An 18,793-nucleotide genomic window follows, 5' to 3' on the forward strand; every position below is an offset into this window, starting at 1 on the left:
TGTATTTTGTGGGAATTTGTGGAGATTCGGTGGGATTTTTGAGGATTTTGGCCGTGTTTTGAGAAGATTTAGAGCATATTTTGGGATTTTTCTTGAATTTTGTTGGATATTGAGGAGATTTTGTGGGATGTTTGTGGAACTTTGAGGGACTTTTCTGGAATTTGGTGAGATTCTGTAGAGAACTGACGAATTATCAGGGATTTTTCATGTATTCTGTGGGAATTTGTGGAGATTTGGTGGGATTTTTCTGGAATTTTGGTTGTGTTTTGAGAAAATTTAGGGAATATTGTGGGATTTTTCTGGGATTTTGTTGGGTATTGAGGACATTTTGTGGGATGTTTCTGGAATTTGGTGGGGCTTTTCAAGAATTTTGTGGTATTTTGAAAAGATTTTGGGAATTTTGTGGTGTTTTTTCTTGAATTTTGTGGGAAACTGTGCTGATTTTATGGGGCGTTTCTGGAATTTGGTCAAGTTTTCAGAAGTGTTAGGGATTTTTGTGAGATTTTTGTGGGATGTTCTGGGAATTGGTAGAGATTTTGTGGGACATTCCTGTGAATTGGTAGGGTTTTGAAATGATTTAGGGAGTTTTGTGGGACTTCTCTGGAATTTTGTGGGGTTTTTCTGGAATTGTGTGGGATTCTGAGGAGACTTGAAGAATTTTGAGGAATTTTTCTTAGATTTTGTGGAAATTTGTGGAGGTTTTGTGTGATTTTTGTGTGATTTTGTGGGATATTGAGGCGATTTAGGGATCTTGAGGCATTTCTCATGTATTTTGTGGGAATTTGTGGAGATTCGGTGGGATTTTTGAGGATTTGGGCCGTGTTTTGAGAAGATTTAGAGAATATTGTGGGATTTTTCTTGAATTTTGTTGGATATTGAGGAGATTTTGTGGGATGTTTGTGGAACTTTGAGGGACTTTTCTGGAATTTGGTGAGATTCTGTAGAGAACTGACGAATTATCAGGGATTTTTCATGTATTCTGCGGGAATTTGTGGAGATTCGGTGGGATTTTTCTGGAATTTTGGTTATGTTTTGAGAAAATTTAGGGAATATTGTGGGATTTTTCTGGGATTTTGTTGGGTATTGAGGAGATTTTGTGGGATGTTTCTGGAATTTGGTGGGGCTTTTCAAGAATTTTGTGGTATTTTGAAAAGATTTTAGGAATTTTGTGGTGTTTTTTCTTGAATTTTGTGGGAAACTGTGCTGATTTTATGGGGCGTTTCTGGAATTTGGTCGAGTTTTCAGAAGTGTTAGGGATTTTTGTGAGATTTTTGTGGATTGTTTGTGGAACTTTGAGGGACTTTTCTGGAATTTGGTGAGATTCTGTAAAGAACTGATGAATTATCAGGGATTTTTCATGTATTCTGTGGGAATTTGTGGAGATTTGGTGGGATTTTTCTGGAATTTGGTCGTGTTTTGAGAAGATTTAGGGAATTTTGTGGTGTTTTTTCTTGAATTTTGTGGGAAACTGTGCTGATTTTATGGGGCGTTTCTGGAATTTGGTCAAGTTCTCAGAAGATTTAGGGAATTGTGTGAGATTTTTCCTGGAATTTTGTTGGATATTAGGGAGATTTTGTGGGAAGCTTGTGGAACTGTGGGGGACTTTTCTGGTATTTGGTGAGATTCTGTAGAGAACTGACGAATTATCAGGGATTTTTCATGTATTCTGTGGGAATTTCTGGAGATTCGGTGGGATATTTTTCTAGAATTTGGTCGTGTTTTGAGAAGATTTAGGGAATTTTGTGGGATTTTTCCTGGAATTTTGTTGGATACTGGGGAGATTTTGTGGGATGTTTGTGGAACTTTGAGGGACTCTTCTGGAATTTGGTGAGATTCTGTAGAGAACTGACGAATTATCAGGGATTTTTCATGTATTCTGTGGGAATTTGTGGAGATTCGGTGGGATTTTTGTGGATTTTGGCCGTGTTTTGAGAAGATTTAGAGAATTTTGTGTGATTTTTCTGGGATTTTGTTGGATATTGAGGACATTTTGTGGGATGTTTCTGGAATTTGGTGGGGCTTTTCAAGAATTTTGTGGTATTTTGAAAAGGTTTAGGGAATTTTGTGGTGTTTTTTCTTGAATTTTGTGGGAAACTGTGCTGATTTTATGGGGCGTTTCTGGAATTTGGTCGAGTTTTCAGAAGATTTAGGGATTTTTGTGAGATTTTTGTGGGATGTTCTGGGAATTGGTAGAGATTTTGTGGGACATTCCTGTGAATTGGTAGGGTTTTGAAATGATTTAGGGAGTTTTGTGAGACTTCTCTGGAATTTGGTGGGGTTTTTCTGGAATTGTGTGGGATTCTGAGGAGACTTGAAGAATTTTGAGGAATTTGATTTAGATTTTTGTGGGAATTTGTGGAGATTCTGTGGGATTTTTTTGGAATTTGGTGGGCCTTTTCAAGGACTTTGTGTGGTTTTGAGGAGACTTGAAGAATTTTGAGGAATTTTTCTTAGATTTTTGTGGAAACTTGTGGTGGTTTTGGGTGATTTTTGTGTGATTTTGTGGGATATTGAGGCGATTTAGGGATCTTGAGGGATTTTTCATGCATTTTGTGGAAATTTGTGGAGATTTGGTGGGATAATTTCTAGAATTTGGTCGTGTTTTGAGAAGATTTAGGGAATTTTGTGGGATTTTTCCTGGAATTTTGTTGGATACTGGGGAGATTTTGTGGGATGTTTGTGGAACTTTGAGGGACTCTTCTGGAATTTGGTGAGATTCTGTAGAGAACTGACGAATTATCAGGGATTTTTCATGTATTTTTTGAAAATTTGTGGAGATTTGGTGGGATTTTTGTGGAATTTGGTAGAGTTTTGGAATGATTTAGGTCATTTTGTGGGATGTTTCTGGAATTTTGTGGGGCTTTTCAAGAATTTTGTGGTATTTTGAAAAGATTTAGGGAATTTTGTGGTGTTTTTCTTGAATTTTGTGGGAAACTGTGGTGATTTTATGGGGCGTTTCTGGAATTTGGTTGAGTTTTCAGAAGATTTAGGGATTTTTGTGGGATTTTGTTGGGATTTTCTGGGAATCGGTGGAGATTTTGTGGGACATTCCTGTGAATTGGTAGGGTTTTGAAATGATTTAGGGAATTTTGTGGGACTTCTCTGGAATTTTGTGGGGATTTTTCTGGAATTCTGTGGGATTCTGAACAGACTTGAGGAATTCTGAGGAATTTGTTTTAGATTTTGTGGGAATTTGTGGAGATTCTGTGGGTCTTTTCTGGAATTTGGTGGGCCTTTTCAAGGACTTTGTGTGGTTTTGAGGAGACTTGAAGAATTTTGAGGAAGTTTCCTTAGATTTTGTGGAGACTTGTGGAGGATTTGTGTGATTTTTGAGGAATTTTGTAGGAAATTTTGGAGATTTAGGGATCTTGAGAGATTTTTCATGTATTTTGTGTGAATTTGTGGAGATTCTGTGGGATTTTTATGGAATTTGGTAGAGTTTTGGAATGATTTAGGTCATTTAGTGGGATGTTTCTGGAATTTGGTGGGGCTTTTCTTGAATTTTGTGGTATTTTGAAAAGATTTAGGGAATTTGGTGGTATTTTTCTAGAATTTTGTGGGCCTTTTCAAGGACTTTGTGTGGTTTGGAGGAGACTTGAAGAATTTTGAGGAAGTTTCCTTAGATTTTGTGGAAACTTGTGGAGGTTTTGTGTGATTTTTGTGGAATTTTGTGGGATATTGAGGGGATTTAGGGATTTTGGGGGATTTTACATGTATTTTGTGGGAATTTGTGGAGATTTGGTGGGATTTTTTTCCAGAATTTGGTCGTGTTTTGAGAAGATTTAGGGAATTTGGTGGGATTTTTCTGGAATTCTGTGGGCCTTTTCAAGGACTTTGTGTGGTTTGGAGGAGAGTTGAAGAATTTTGAGGAAGTTTTCGTAGATTTTGTGGAAACTTGTGGAGGTTTTGTGTGATTTTTGTGGAATTTTGTAGGATATTGAGGGATTTAGGGATCTAGAGGGATTTTTCATGTATTTTGTATGAATTTGTGGAGATTTGGTGGGATATTTTTCTAGAATTTGGTCGTGTTTTGAGAAGATTTAGGGAATTCGGTGGCATTTCTCTGGAATTTTGTTGGATATTGAGGACATTTTGTGGGATGTTTGTGGAACTTTGAGGGACTTTTCTGGAATTTTGTGAGATTCTGTAGAGAACTGACGAATTATCAGGGATTTTTCATGTATTCTGTGGGAATTTGTGGAGATTTGGTGGGATTTTTGTGGATTTTGGCCGTGTTTTGAGAAGATTTAGGGAATTTTGTGGGATTTTTCTGGGATTTTGTTGGGTATTGAGGACATTTTGTCGGATGTTTCTGGAATTTGGTGGGGATTTTCAAGAGTTTTGTGGTATTTTGAAAAGATTTAGGGAATTTTGTGGTGTTTTTTCTTGAATTTTGTGGGAAACTGTGCTGATTTTATGGGGCGTTTCTGGAATTTGGTCGAGTTTTCAGAAGTGTTAGGGATTTTTGTGAGATTTTTGTGGGATGTTCTGGGAATTGGTGGAGATTTTGTGGGACATTCCTGTGAATTGGTAGGGTTTTGAAATGATTTAGGGAGTTTTGTGGGACTTCTCTGGAATTTTGTGGGGTTTTTCTGGAATTGTGTGGGATTCTGAGGAGACTTGAAGAATTTTGAGGAATTTGTTTTAGATTTTGTGGGAATTTGTGGAGATTCTGTGGGATTTTACTGGAATTTGGTGGGCCTTTTCAAGGACTTTGTGTGGTTTGGAGGAGACTTGAAGAATTTTGAGGAAATTTTCTTAGATTTTGTGGAATCTTGTGGAGGTTTTGTGTGATTTTTGTGGGATTTTGTGGGATATTGAGGCGATTTAGGGATCTTGAGAGATTTTTCATATATTTTGTGGGAATTTGTGGAGATTTGGTGGGATATTTTTCTAGAATTTGGTAGTGTTTTGAGAAGATTTAGGGAATTTTGTGGGATTTTTCCTGGAAATTTATTGGATACTGGGGAGATTTTGTGGGTTTTTTGTGGAACTTTGAGGGACTCTTCTGGAATTTTGTGAGATTCTGTAGAGAACTGACGAATTATCAGGGATTTTTCATGTATTCTGTGGGAATTTGTGGAGATTTGGTGGGATTTTTGTGGATTTTGGCCGTGTTTTGAGAAGATTTAGGGAATTTTGTGGGATTATTCCTGGAATTTTGTTGGATACTGGGGAGATTTTGTGGGATGTTTGTGGAACTTTGAGGGACTTTTCTGGAATTTGGTGAGATTCTGTAGAGAACTGACGAATTATCAGGGACTTTTCATGTATTCTGTGGGAATTTGTGGAGATTTGGTGGGATTTTTCTGGAATTTGGTAGAGTTTTGAGAAGATTTAGGGAATTCTGTAAGATTTTTCTGGAATTTGGTGGGCCTTTTTGAAGGACTTTGTGTGGTTTTGAGGAGACTTGAAGAATTTTGAGGAATTTTTCGTAGATTTTGTGGAAACTTGTGGAGGCTTTGTGTGATTTTTGTGGAATTTTGTGGGATATTGAGGCAATTTAGGGATCTCAGGGATTTTTCATGTATTCTGTGGGAATTTGTGGAGATTCTGTGGGATTTTTGTGGATTTTGGCCGTGTTTTGAGAAGATTTAGGGAATTTTGTGGGATTTTTCCTGGAATTTTGTTGGATACTGGGGAGATTTTGTGGGATGTTTGTGGAACTTTGAGGGACTTTTCTGGAATTTGGTGAGATTCAGTAGAGAACTGAAGAATTATCAGGGATTTTTCATGTATTCTGTGGGAATTTGTGGAGATTTGGTGGGATTTTTGTGGATTTTGGCCGTGTTTTGAGAAGATTTAGGGAATTTTGTGGGATTTTTCTGGGATTTTGTTGGGTATTGAGGACATTTTGTCGGATGTTTCTGGAATTTGGTGGGGATTTTCAAGAGTTTTGTGGTATTTTGAAAAGATTTAGGGAATTTTGTGGTGTTTTTTCTTGAATTTTGTGGGAAACTGTGCTGATTTTATGGGGCGTTTCTGGAATTTGGTCGAGTTTTCAGAAGTGTTAGGGATTTTTGTGAGATTTTTGTGGGATGTTCTGGGAATTGGTGGAGATTTTGTGGGACATTCCTGTGAATTGGTAGGGTTTTGAAATGATTTAGGGAGTTTTGTGGGACTTCTCTGGAATTTTGTGGGTTTTTTCTGGAATTGTGTGGGATTCTGAGGAGACTTGAAGAATTTTGAGGAATTTGTTTTAGATTTTGTGGGAATTTGTGGAGATTCTGTGGGATTTTACTGGAATTTGGTGGGCCTTTTCAAGGACTTTGTGTGGTTTTGAGGAGACTTGAAGAATTTTGAGGATTTTTTTTTATATTTTGTGGAAACTTGTGGAGGTTTTGTGTGATTTTTGTGGGATTTTGTGGGATATTGAGGCGATTTAGGGATCTTGAGGGATTTCTCATGTATTTTGTGGGATTTTGTGGAGATTTGGTGGGATATTTTTCTAGAATTTGGTCGTGTTTTGAGAAGATTTAGGGAATTTTGTGGGATTTTTCCTGGAATTTTGTTGGATATTAGGGAGATTTTGTGGGATGCTTGTGGAACTTTGAGGGACTTTTCTGGAATTTGGTGAGATTCTGTAGAGAACTGACGAATTATCAGGGATTTTTCATGTCTTCTGTGGGAATTTGTGGAGATTTGGTGGGATTTTTCTGGAATTTGGTAGAGTTTTGAGAAGATTTAGGGAATTTTGTGGTGTTTTTTCTTGAATTTTGTGGGAAACTGTGCTGATTTTATGGGGCGTTTCTGGAATTTGGTTGAGTTTTCAGAAGATTTAGGGATTTTTGTGGGATTTTGGTGGGATTTTCTGGGAATCGGTGGAGATTTTGTGGGACATTCCTGTGAATTGGTAGGGTTTTGAAATGATTTAGGGAATTTTGTGGGACTTCTCTGGAATTTTGTGGGGATTTTTCTGGAATTCTGTGGGATTCTGAACAGACTTGAAGAATTATGAGGAATTTGTTTTAGATTTTGTGGGAATTTGTGGAGATTCTGTGGGTCTTTTCTGGAATTTGGTGGGCCTTTTCAAGGACTTTGTGTGGTTTTGAGGAGACTTGAAGAATTTTGAGGAAGTTTCCTTAGATTTTGTGGAGACTTGTGGAGGATTTGTGTGATTTTTGAGGAATTTTGTAGGAAATTTTGGAGATTTAGGGATCTTGAGGGATTTTTCATGTATTTTGTATGAATTTGTGGAGATTTGGTGGGATATTTTTCTAGAATTTGGTCGTGTTTTGAGAAGATTTAGGGAATTCGGTGGCATTTCTCTGGAATTTTGTTGGATATTGAGGACATTTTGTGGGATGTTTGTGGAACTTTGAGGGACTTTTCTGGAATTTTGTGAGATTCTGTAGAGAACTGACGAATTATCAGGGATTTTTCATGTATTCTGTGGGAATTTGTGGAGATTTGGTGGGATTTTTGTGGATTTTGGCCGTGTTTTGAGAAGATTTAGGGAATTTTGTGGGATTTTTCTGGGATTTTGTTGGGTATTGAGGACATTTTGTAGGATGTTTCTGGAATTTGGTGGGGATTTTCAAGAGTTTTGTGGTATTTTGAAAAGATTTAGGGAATTTTGTGGTGTTTTTTCTTGAATTTTGTGGGAAACTGTGCTGATTTTATGGGGCGTTTCTGGAATTTGGTCGAGTTTTCAGAAGTGTTAGGGATTTTTGTGAGATTTTTGTGGGATGTTCTGGGAATTGGTGGAGATTTTGTGGGACATTCCTGTGAATTGGTAGGGTTTTGAAATGATTTAGGGAGTTTTGTGGGACTTCTCTGGAATTTTGTGGGTTTTTTCTGGAATTGTGTGGGATTCTGAGGAGACTTGAAGAATTTTGAGGAATTTGTTTTAGATTTTGTGGGAATTTGTGGAGATTCTGTGGGATTTTACTGGAATTTGGTGGGCCTTTTCAAGGACTTTGTGTGGTTTGGAGGAGACTTGAAGAATTTTGAGGAAATTTTCTTAGATTTTGTGGAATCTTGTGGAGGTTTTGTGTGATTTTTGTGGGATTTTGTGGGATATTGAGGCGATTTAGGGATCTTGAGAGATTTTTCATGTATTTTGTGGGAATTTGTGGAGATTTGGTGGGATATTTTTCTAGAATTTGGTCGTGTTTTGAGAAGATTTAGGGAATTTTGTGGGATTTTTCCTGGAATTTTGTTGGATATTAGGGAGATTTTGTGGGATGCTTGTGGAACTTTGAGGGACTTTTCTGGAATTTGGTGAGATTCTGTAGAGATCTGACGAATTATCAGGGATTTTTCATGTATTCTGTGGGAATTTGTGGAGATTTGGTGGGATTTTTGTGGATTTTGGCCGTGTTTTGAGAAGATTTAGGGAATTTTGTGGTGTTTTTTCTTGAATTTTGTGGGAAACTGTGCTGATTTTATGGGGCGTTTCTGGAATTTGGTCAAGTTTTCAGAAGATTTAGGGAATTTTGTGGGATTTTTCCTGGAATTTTTTTGGATATTGGGAGATTTTGTGGCATCTTTGTGGAACTTTGAGGGACTTTTCTGGAATTTGGTGAGATTCTGTAGAGAACTGACGAATTATCAGGGATTTTTCCTGTATTCTGTGGGAATTTGTGGAGATTTGGTGGGATTTTTGTGGATTTTGGCCGTGTTTTGAGAAGATTTAGGGAATTGTGTGTGATTTTTCTGGGATTCTGTTGGGTATTGAGGACATTTTGTGGGATGTTTCTGGAATTTGGTGGGGCTTTTCAAGAATTTTGTGGTATTTTGAAAAGATTTAGGGAATTTTGTGGTGTTTTTTCTTGAATTTTGTGGGAAACTGTGCTGATTTTATGGGGCGTTTCTGGAATTTGGTTGAGTTTTCAGAAGATTTAGGGATTTTGGTGGGATTTTGGTGGGATTTTCTGGGAATCGGTGGAGATTTTGTGGGACATTCCTGTGAATTGGTAGGGTTTTGAAATGATTTAGGGAGTTTTGTGGGACTTCTCTGGAATTTTGTGGGGATTTTTCTGGAATTCTGTGGGATTCTGAACAGACTTGAAGAATTATGGGGAATTTGTTTTAGATTTTGTGGGAATTTGTGGAGATTCTGTGGGATGTTTCTGGAATTTGGTAGACCGTTTCAAGGACTTTGTGTGGTTTGGAGGAGACTTGAAGAATTTTGAGGAAGTTTTCGTAGATTTTGTGGAAACTTGTGGAGGTTTTGTGTGATTTTTGTGGAATTTTGTGGGATATTGAGGGGATTTAGGGATCTTGAGGGCTTTTACATGTATTTTGTGGGAATTTGTGGAGATTTGGTGGGATTTTTTTCTAGAATTTTGTCGTGTTTTGAGAAGATTTAGGGAATTTGGTGGCATTTCTCTGGAATTTTGTTGGATATTGAGGACATTTTGTGGGATGTTTGTGGAACTTTGAGGGACTTTTCTGGAATTTTGTGGGATTCTGCAGAGAATTGACAAATTATCAGGGATTTTTCATGTATTTTTTGGGAATTTGTGGAGATTCTGTGGGGTTTTTGTGGAATTTGGTAGAGTTTTGGAATGATTTAGGTCATTTTGTGGGATATTTCTGGAATTTGGTGGGGCTTTTCAAGAATTTTGTGGTATTTTGAAATGATTTAGGGAATTTTGTGGGACTTCTCTGGAATTTTGTGGGGATTTTTCTGGAATTCTGTGGGATTCTGAACAGACTTGAAGAATTATGAGGAATTTGTTTTAGATTTTGTGGGAATTTGTGGAGATTCTGTGGGATTTTTCTGGAATTCTGTGGACCTTTTCAAGGACTTTGTGTGGTTTGGAGGAGACTTGAAGAATTTTGAGGAAGTTTTCGTAGATTTTGTGGAAACTTGTGGAGGTTTTGTGTGATTTTTGTGGAATTTTGTGGGATATTGAGGGGATTTAGGGATCTTGGGGGATTTTACATGTATTTTGTGGGAATTTGTGGAGATTTGGTGGGATATTTTTCTAGAATTTGGTCGTGTTTTGAGAAGATTTAGGGAATTTGGTGGGATTTTTCTGGAATTCTGTGGGCCTTTTCAAGGACTTTGTGTGGTTTGGAGGAGACTTGAAGAATTTTGAGGAAGTTTTCGTAGATTTTGTGGAAACTTGTGGAGGTTTTGTGTGATTTTTGTGGAATTTTGTGGGATATTGAGGGGATTTAGGGATCTTGGGGGATTTTACATGTATTTTGTGGGAATTTGTGGAGATTTGGTGGGATTTTTTTCCAGAATTTGGTCGTGTTTTGAGAAGATTTAGGGAATTTGGTGGGATTTTTCTGGAATTCTATAGGCCTTTTCAAGGACTTTGTGTGGTTTGGAGGACACTTGAAGAATTTTGAGGATGTTTCCTTAGATTTTGTGGAAACTTGTGGAGGTTTTGTGTGATTTTTGTGGAATTTTGTGGGATATTGAGGGGATTTAGGGATCTTGGGGGATTTTACATGTATTTTGTGGGAATTTGTGGAGATTTGGTGGGATATTTTTCTAGAATTTTGTCGTGTTTTGAGAAGATTTAGGGAATTTGGTGGGATTTTTCTGGAATTCTATAGGCCTTTTCAAGGACTTTGTGTGGTTTGGAGGGGACTTGAAGAATTTTGAGGAAGTTTCCTTAGATTTTGTGGAAACTTGTGGAGGTTTTGTGTGATTTTTGTGGAATTTTGTGGGATATTGAGGGATTTAGGGATCTTGAGGGCTTTTACATGTATTTTGTGGGAATTTGTGGAGATTTGGTGGGATATTTTTCTAGAATTTGGTCGTGTTTTGAGAAGATTTAGGGAATTTGGTGGCATTTCTCTGGAATTTTGTTGGATATTGAGGAAATTTTGTGGGATGTTTGTGGAACTTTGAGGGACTTTTCTGGAATTTTGTGGGATTCTGCAGAGAATTGACAAATTATCAGGGATTTTTCATGTATTTTTTGGGAATTTGTGGAGATTCTGTGGGGTTTTTGTGGAATTTGGTAGAGTTTTGGAATGATTTAGGTCATTTTCTGGGATGTTTCTGGAATTTGGTGGGGCCTTTTCAAGGACTTTGTGTGGTTTTGAGGAGACTTGAAGAATTTTGAGGAATTTTTTTTGATTTTGTGCGAATTTGTGGAGGTTTTGTGTGATTTTTATGGTATTTTGTGGGATATTGAGGGATTTAGGGATCTTGAGGGATTTTACATGTATTTTGTGGGTATTTGTGGAGATTTGGTGGGATTTTTCTGGAATTTGGTGGGCCTTTTCCAGGACTTTGTGTGGTTTTGAGGAGACTTGAAGAATTTTGAGGAATTTTTCTTAGATTTTGTGGAATCTTGTGGAGGTTTTGTGTGATTTTTGTGGAATTTTGTGGGATATTGAGGTTATGTAGGGATCTTGAGGGATTTTTCATGTATTTTGTGGGAATTTGTGGAGATTCTGTGGGATTTTTGTGGAATTTGGCCGTGTGTTGAGAAGATTTAGGGAATTTTGTGGGATTATTCCTGGAATTTTCTTGGATATTGGGGAGATTTTGTGGGATGTTTGTGCAACTTTGAGTTACTTTTCTGGAATTTGGTGAGATTCTGTAGAGAACTGACGAATTATCAGGGATTTTTCATGTATTCTGTGGTAATTTGTGGAGATTCTGTGGGATTTTTGTGGATTTTGGTCGTGTTTTGAGAAGATTTAGGGAATTTTGTGGGATTTTTCCTGGAATTTTGTTGGATATTGAGGACATTTTGTGGGATGTTTGTGGAACTTTGATGGACTTTTCTGGAATTTTTTGAGATTCTGTAGAGAACTGACGAATTATCAGGGATTTTTCATGTATTCTGTGGGAATTTGTGGAGATTCTGTGGGATTTTTTTGGATTTTGGTTGTGTTTTGAGAAGATTTAGGGAATTTTGTGGGATTTTTCTGGGATTTTGTTGGGTATTGAGGACATTTTGTGGGATGTTTCTGGAATTTGGTGGGGCTTTTCAAGAATTTTGTGGTATTTTGAAAAGATTTAGGGAATTTTGTGGTGTTTTTTCTTGAATTTTGTGGGAAACTGTGCTGATTTTATGGGGCGTTTCTGGAATTTGGTCGAGTTTTCAGAAGATTTAGGGATTTTTGTGGGATGTTCTGGGAATTGGTGGAGATTTTGTGGGACCTTCCTGTGAATTGGTAGGGTTTTGAAATGATTTAGGGAGTTTTGTGGGACTTCTCTGGAATTTTGTGGGGTTTTTCTGGAATTGTGTGGGATTCTGAGGAGACTTGAAGAATTTTGAGGAATTTGTTTTAGATTTTGTGGGAATTTGTGAAGATTCTGTGGGATTTTTCTGGAATTTGGTGGGCCTTTTCCTGCAAACTGAGCCCTCCATAAAGGGCTCAGCAGGTGCCATATAATCATGCACAGCACACAGTGGGCTGCTTGCTCTGCCTAAAACAGGAATGTGAATGGACTCAAAACGATCACAAAATAATATGGACTGGAAAAGACCTCTGAGATCATGAAGTCCAGCCTTTGACTGAACACCACCATGTCAAGTAAACCATGGCACTGAGTAACATGTCCAGTCGTTCCTTAAACACCTCTAGGGACAGTGACTTCACCAGTTCCCAAGGCAGCCCATTCCAAGATTTAATTATCCCTTCTATGAGGAAATTCTTCATAGTGTTAAAAATAAACCTCCCTGGCACAGCCTGAGACTACGTCCTCTTGTCCTATCACTAGCTGTCTCAGAGAAGAGACTGAACTCCATGTGGATACATCCTCTTCTTAGGCACTTATTGAGCAATAAAATGGCCCATAAGGGTCCCTTTCTCCAAGATGACCAAAACTAGCACCCTCAGTTTTCACAGGAGTTGGGTTCCAGACATTTCACTGTATCTGTTCTCTTCTCTGGAACTACTCCAGAACCTCAACATCCTTACTGAAATGAGGGGCCCAGAACTGCATAGATGTGACAGATTGGCATTTAAGAAAACAAAGAAAAACACCTAAGGAAGTTAAAACTACTGGCGGCTGATGGGACTTTTTCTCCTAGCCAACAGCTGGCCATTTCTAAGAATTGACAGCAGTTTTAACCATTGAAAAGTAAGATCAACCTGTGAACACCACCTTAAGACCTAAGCCTGGGAATTTCTTTGTCTCTTTGTTTCCAGGCCATGTGGCCCAGGCGGGGGCTGGGCTGGACCTGCCACAGCTCCCGGCTGGGAGATGGGGCCTGTGGGGCTTGCCCCGGGCTCTGGCCAGGCCAGGCCAGTCCCTGGCTCGGCTGCAGTTTTTGCTGGGATTGAATTCACCAGAGACTGCCGAGTAAAGAAAGGAAAAAGCTCTTGACCTGCGTCAGGCTGAGACAGTGACCACACTCTCTAGAGCAGCTATGAAGAACTTTCCATCACAGACAAATCCAGCTGCTGCTCCAGCAGAAGTCACAGAACTATCTACAAAGCCTGGGCAAGATTTTAACCTTTTCATTACCCAGATGAGACTTGCAGATTAATCCTTTTTTCCAGAGAAAGAAAAAGAGAGTAATCAACATGTGAAGAGACTTTATAAACTATTAGAGACAGTAAAGAAAAGAATTAAACTTCAGAAAAGGTAGAGAATAAGGAGATGCTTTATAAGCTGAAATATTTTTCTGTTAAAGCTATGGAGATGGACAATAGTGATCTGAAAAAACTCCTTTAATTCATGACAGAGTATATTGGGAGGAATGGCGGGTTCAAAGTGTGGATTTTGAGCAAAAGGTGGAGTAGTTGGGATACAGTGAGGTGCTGGAACAGAGGGGGGAGAAGTAATAGTTGAAGATTTAGGGCCATTGTAGAGGCAAAGAGAAAACTTCTGTTTCCAGAGAAGCTCACAGAGACAGATGAAGAGAACTTTTGCCTTTGAATAACTCGTCCTTAAAAATGACATCCCTAGATTCATTGACCCATACACACCTCATAGTGATGTGAAATGGGAGGAGTGAACTGATGACAGATTTCCGGGCAGCTGGCATCAGAAAAATAGAGAGCTATAACAGAAATAGCTTTCTTGTGAGAAACTCCATAGATTAGCAGAAGAAGACTTCTGTTTCTCTACAAAGACTGATGAAAAGACTAGCAGGAATTGGGACGGTTTTAAACACCAAAGTTCCAAACTTTTCTGTCTCTATATTGTCATGTGAGCAAGGGAATGGTTGGGTAGTGGGGGATAAAAGAGTTTTCTGGAAGTTTATTCTGGTGTTCTTATTCTTGTAGTTTTGTTAATAAACTTTCTCTATTCCTTTTAAATTTTAAGCCTGTTTTGTTCTTGTTCTAATCCATATCTCACAGCAAGAAATAAGTAAGTTTTTCAGTAATTTTTTTAGTTAATGCTTAAAAACCATGACAATAGAGAATATAATGTGTAGGCTCCCCAGTGCCCAGCTCAGAGGGACAATCACTGCCCTGGTCCTGCTGGCCACACTGCTGCTGACACAGAAGGCCAGGAGGCCACCGGCCTCCTTGCCCACCTGGGCAAATGCTGGCTTCATGTTTGGCCCCTGTTGGCGAGCACCCCCATGGCCTTTCCTGCCAGGCAGCTTTCCAGCCACTCTGCCCCCAGCCTGGGGCACTGAGGGGATTCTTGGGACACAAGGGCAGGACCCAGGCCTGGCTCTTCTGGAACCTCACCCCACTGGTCATACACCATCAATCCAGCCTGTCCACATGCCCCTGAAGATCCTTCCTACCCTCCAGCACATCAACACTCCCACCCACCTTGGTGTCATCACAAATTTCCTCCTGAGGATACCCTCAATGCCCTTGGCCACATCAGCAGGACAGACATTGAACAGGACTGGCCACGGGGGCCACCACTACTGACTGGATGCTAATTCAATACAGCACCATTCCCCACCACTCTCTGGACATGGCCATCCTGACAGTTCTTAACCCAGCAAAGAGGGCCCCTGCCCAAGCCCTGGGCTGTCGGCTTTTCCAGGACTGTGCTGTGGGATACAGAGTCTAACGCTTGGCTCAAGTCCAGAGAGACTCCATACACAGCTTTTCCCACAGCCCTGAGGCGCATCATCCTCAGCGCAAAGGACATCAGGTTGCTCAGGCAGGACCCGCCTTTCCTAAACGCTAAATCAGGCCGGGCCTGATCCCTCAGTTGTCCTCTCTGGGCCATGTGATCCCCCTCACGATGATCTGCTCCAGAACCTCACCAGGCCCCGAGGTCAGGCTGACAGGCCTGCAGTTCCTCACATCCTCCCTGCAGCCCTTCTTGGACCTTGGGTGTCCCATTGGCACCTCCAGTCACCTGGGACCTCCCTGACTGGCCAGGAATGATGACAATAAAGGATGGGAGAGTTGCTTGGCAAGCTCTTCCATGGGCTCCCTCAGCACCCCTGGGGGACTCTGGGCAGCCCCATAGACTTGTCAGGGTCTTAGCAGCTCTGTAGGTCACCAATTACTTACACCAGGATTGCAGGGGGTCAGGTCTGCTCCCTGTCCCTGTGTGCCAGCTCAGGGGACTGCTTGTCCTCCAGATAACCCATCTGACTCCTGAAAGCTGAGGCAAACAAGGCATTCTGTACCTCAGCCTTTTCCTCGTCCCTTGTGATCATGTTCCCCTCACCCTCACATCAAATAAAGAGTAGATTTTTCTTTGGCACTCCTGTGTTCCTAATCTCTTCTAATAAAGACTTTTTATTGTCTTTTACAGTAGTGGCCAGATTAAATTCAATTATTTTTTGCCTTCTGATGATCCTTTTTATCTGGTGTTGGGGCCAAATGCTGGGACACATGCTTGGCTGGATGGGTAATAAAACGGTTGGCCACCAGCAAAAGGCTTCTTTTGGGATGTTTAGGGGAGGAACACAAGGTGGGAGAAACGAGAACTGCAAGTCATTGGAAGAAGAACTAGCATAGGGAAAGAGAGGGACAGAGGCCTAAAAAAGGCCTTTGTGATGAGGCTTGGCTGCATGGAAACCGCCTGGCCCCTGGAACAAAGGGCGGCCGTGCCCACCAGGCCTTTGTGACCCGCGGTGACATCGTGCCCAGAGGCCATTGTGACGTGAGTTCGTGTCGTGACTGTGGGGGCAACAAATCCCTGCAGTGGCCACTCCCAGGAGAGCAGCTCTCTGAGGAGGCAGCAGCTTCTCTGGAGGAAGCAGCTCCCCTGGGTGATTGTGGCCAGTGTTCGTCAGAGCACTCCCACAATGTGGAAGAAAGAGGAGGCAAATGCCCATGACCAGCCCCATGAGGGGCAGTCACTGCTATCCAAGCAGCAAAAGGTGAGGGCTGGGGATGGAGGGAGAGGCTGCAGTGGGAGGTGGGGGAAGCCCTGGGGCACAGACAGCCAGGCCTGGCACCAGGCCACGCTCTGCAAGGGAGCCAATGATGGGATGGCTCAGGCACAGCAATGACCCTGAGGCAATGAGCACAGCTGGGAACCCAGCCCAGCCTGGCTGCTGTGGCCAGCACCTGCCCTGGGCTTGCTGACACGTGGGAGACACCGCGCTCACACAGCCACCTCCATCCCACTCCTACCCCTGCTTCCCACAGGTGACCCACAGCCAGCCACAGGGACCACCTCAGGTCACCTCAACAATCAAGATGCCACGCGGCAGTGTCACACAGACACAGAGACTGTCTGTGTCCGACTTGCCGCCTCTCCATGGCCCTCAACTGCCACTGGAACCTCCTTGCCAGCTCAGCCCTCAAATTCAAAGAGCAGCCTCTGCAAGGCTCAAGCTGCCCCCTCTGCCAGCAGCAGCAGCCTCTGGGTCTCCTCCCAGAGGCACAGCACATGTTGTGGGCTCTGTGGCCAGTGGCTACCAAGAGCTCATGACACCTTCACCATGGGGAACTCTGGCTGCTGGTGGGGCCTGGGAAACACCTTCCCTGGCAAGCAGAACAGAAGGGTTCTGGCATGGGTCAGCGGCAAGGCAGGACCATCGCCTGCCACCCGTGCAACCCGCACACAGCGTGCAGATCTGCACTGGGAGCCAGCCGGCTTGGCAGCACCTGGGGCACTCTGAGACAGAGGTGCTCCTCAAGCTTCTGGAAGGGCATGGTAGCAGCACCTGCAGTGATGTGTTCAGAGACCTGGGCCCATGTCTTCATGAGAACAGGCCCATCGAGTCCACCCAGAGAACCACAAAGTGGTTGAGTGGGCGCCAAGGGGCAGAGGCAATTCATCGTCCAGCCAAGCAAAGTGCGCATCGCAAGCAGCTGTGCCCAGAGGATGACGAGGCTGTGATGCTTCGTCTCTGTAAAATGAGTAAGCAGCTGGAGGAGATGGAAGACAAAGTGTATGATGTGATGTTTAGAGACATCTTCTCCTCCCTAGAAGACAAAGAAAGCCCCGTAAGGTCCACATGCATCTCCAGGGATCCACCAAGCCCCACCCTGAAGCCAGCTGTAGGCCCCTCGGACCTGCACAGTGCATCCAGCGTGACGGAAGTTGCTGCAGGAGAGACACAAAAGTTCTCCCAGCTTGTGTCTCTTGACCAGTTGTTGGCCGAGCTGGACCCTGTCGCAGACAACTCCATACCTTCTGATGCTCTCGTCAAGGGCTCCACAGGAGAGGCAGAAAACAACACAGAGATTGCACATCCTGACCTGTTGGAACAGCTGTGCTCTGTCTCTGGGGACTCGCCATCAAGTACCCTTCTAAACCAGGTACTGGAAATATGGGATGAAGAAGAGCTCCATGACAGAGCAGCACCAGGAGAGATGCAGAGTGAGCCAGAGAGCGCGCTGTCTCTCCCAACACAGGAAGAAGAAGAGGAAGAGACAGCACCAGCGGCAGACGGTGATCCCTGCAATGAGGGGCACAGCGAGCCTCTCCCCATGGCTCTTCCTGAAGAGGCAAAGATGTCTCTGGTTTGTGCCTCGCCTGCCGAAACCATGGAGGAGATTGAAGTGGAATGGCTTGAGGCTGGCTGTGCCCAGGCCGCCCCTCCCCAGGAAGAGCCCCGCAGGGCTGGGGAGCCGGCAGGGGCTTGCCCGCTGCCTGCCCAGCCCCTGGCACGCAGCGCTCCTGCTTGCCCCGCCGGCAGCGCAGCCGTCCCGCAGCCCCCGGCCCCACGGCCATGGCGCTCCATCGCCAAGACGGCCCGGCGGGCTCTGCGCCGGCTCTTCTCCTTCAGCTGCCTCAGGGGGCAGCGAGAGGACTGAGCCCAGAGCCAGAACCAGGAGGAGGCCCTGAGATGCCAGCTCCCCCTGAGAATGGTCGGCTCCCAGTGGCAGGTCCGGGTGGCATTGGCACCCCACCCCAACTTTACCCCCTACTCCCCTTCTCACTCTCTTCTTTCCCATCCCTATCCCTCTACCCCACATTTCTTGTTAAATCAAATCCCCATTGTTTCTTTCCCATCCCTACCTCTATACCACACGTTTCTTGTTAAATAAAATCCCCATTGTTAACTTTGGTAGATGGTCTCTTTGGCACCTTCATTCACACACAGGCATCTCTCACTGACCACACCTTACCAGGGGCACACACCTGCACACAGCACTCCAGGTGTGGCCTCCCCATAGCCCAGCACAGAGGGACAATCACTGCCCTGGTCCTGCTGGCCATGCTGCTGCTGACATAGAAGGCCAGGAAGCCACCAGCCCCCTTACCCACCTGGGCACATGCCAGGTCATGTCAGTTTGGATACTCTAAGCCAGCACCCCCATGGCCTTTCCTGCCAGGCAGCTTTCCAGCCACTCTGCCCCCAGCCTGGGGCACTGAGGGGATTCTTGGGACACAAGGGCAGGACCCAGGCCTGGCTCTTCTGGAACCTCACCCCACTGGTCATACACCATCAATCCAGCCTGTCCACATGCCCCTGAAGATCCTTCCTACCCTCCAGCACATCAACACTCCCACCCACCTTGGTGTCATCACAAATTT

At 42.8% G+C, this 18,793-nt stretch overlaps 2 protein-coding genes across 3 annotated transcripts in view; one reads left to right on the top strand and one right to left on the bottom strand.

The window, feature by feature from the left end:
• LOC147653218 (uncharacterized) overlaps positions 1-18,793 on the bottom strand; it is a 743,504-nt gene that overhangs the window by 93,831 nt on the left and 630,880 nt on the right. The window lies entirely within an intron of this gene.
• On the top strand, positions 15,967-18,326 carry LOC147653219 (uncharacterized). Of its 2 annotated transcripts, XM_086890164.1 has the most exons (3): positions 16,015-16,181; positions 16,453-17,571; positions 17,668-18,326. In XM_086890164.1, exons 1-3 carry the CDS (start codon positions 16,107-16,109, stop codon positions 18,067-18,069), a joined length of 1,596 nt encoding a protein of 531 aa, XP_086746290.1. In that variant the 5' UTR covers positions 16,015-16,106; the 3' UTR covers positions 18,070-18,326. The 2 variants fall into 2 exon arrangements, with proteins under 2 accessions (XP_086746291.1, XP_086746290.1); XM_086890165.1 differs by having other exon boundaries at positions 15,967-16,181; positions 16,453-18,326.

This window comes from Cyanistes caeruleus, chromosome 5 (genome assembly GCF_971803275.1).
Source record: "Cyanistes caeruleus chromosome 5, bCyaCae1.hap1.1, whole genome shotgun sequence".
Taxonomy (NCBI): Eukaryota; Metazoa; Chordata; class Aves; order Passeriformes; family Paridae; genus Cyanistes; species Cyanistes caeruleus.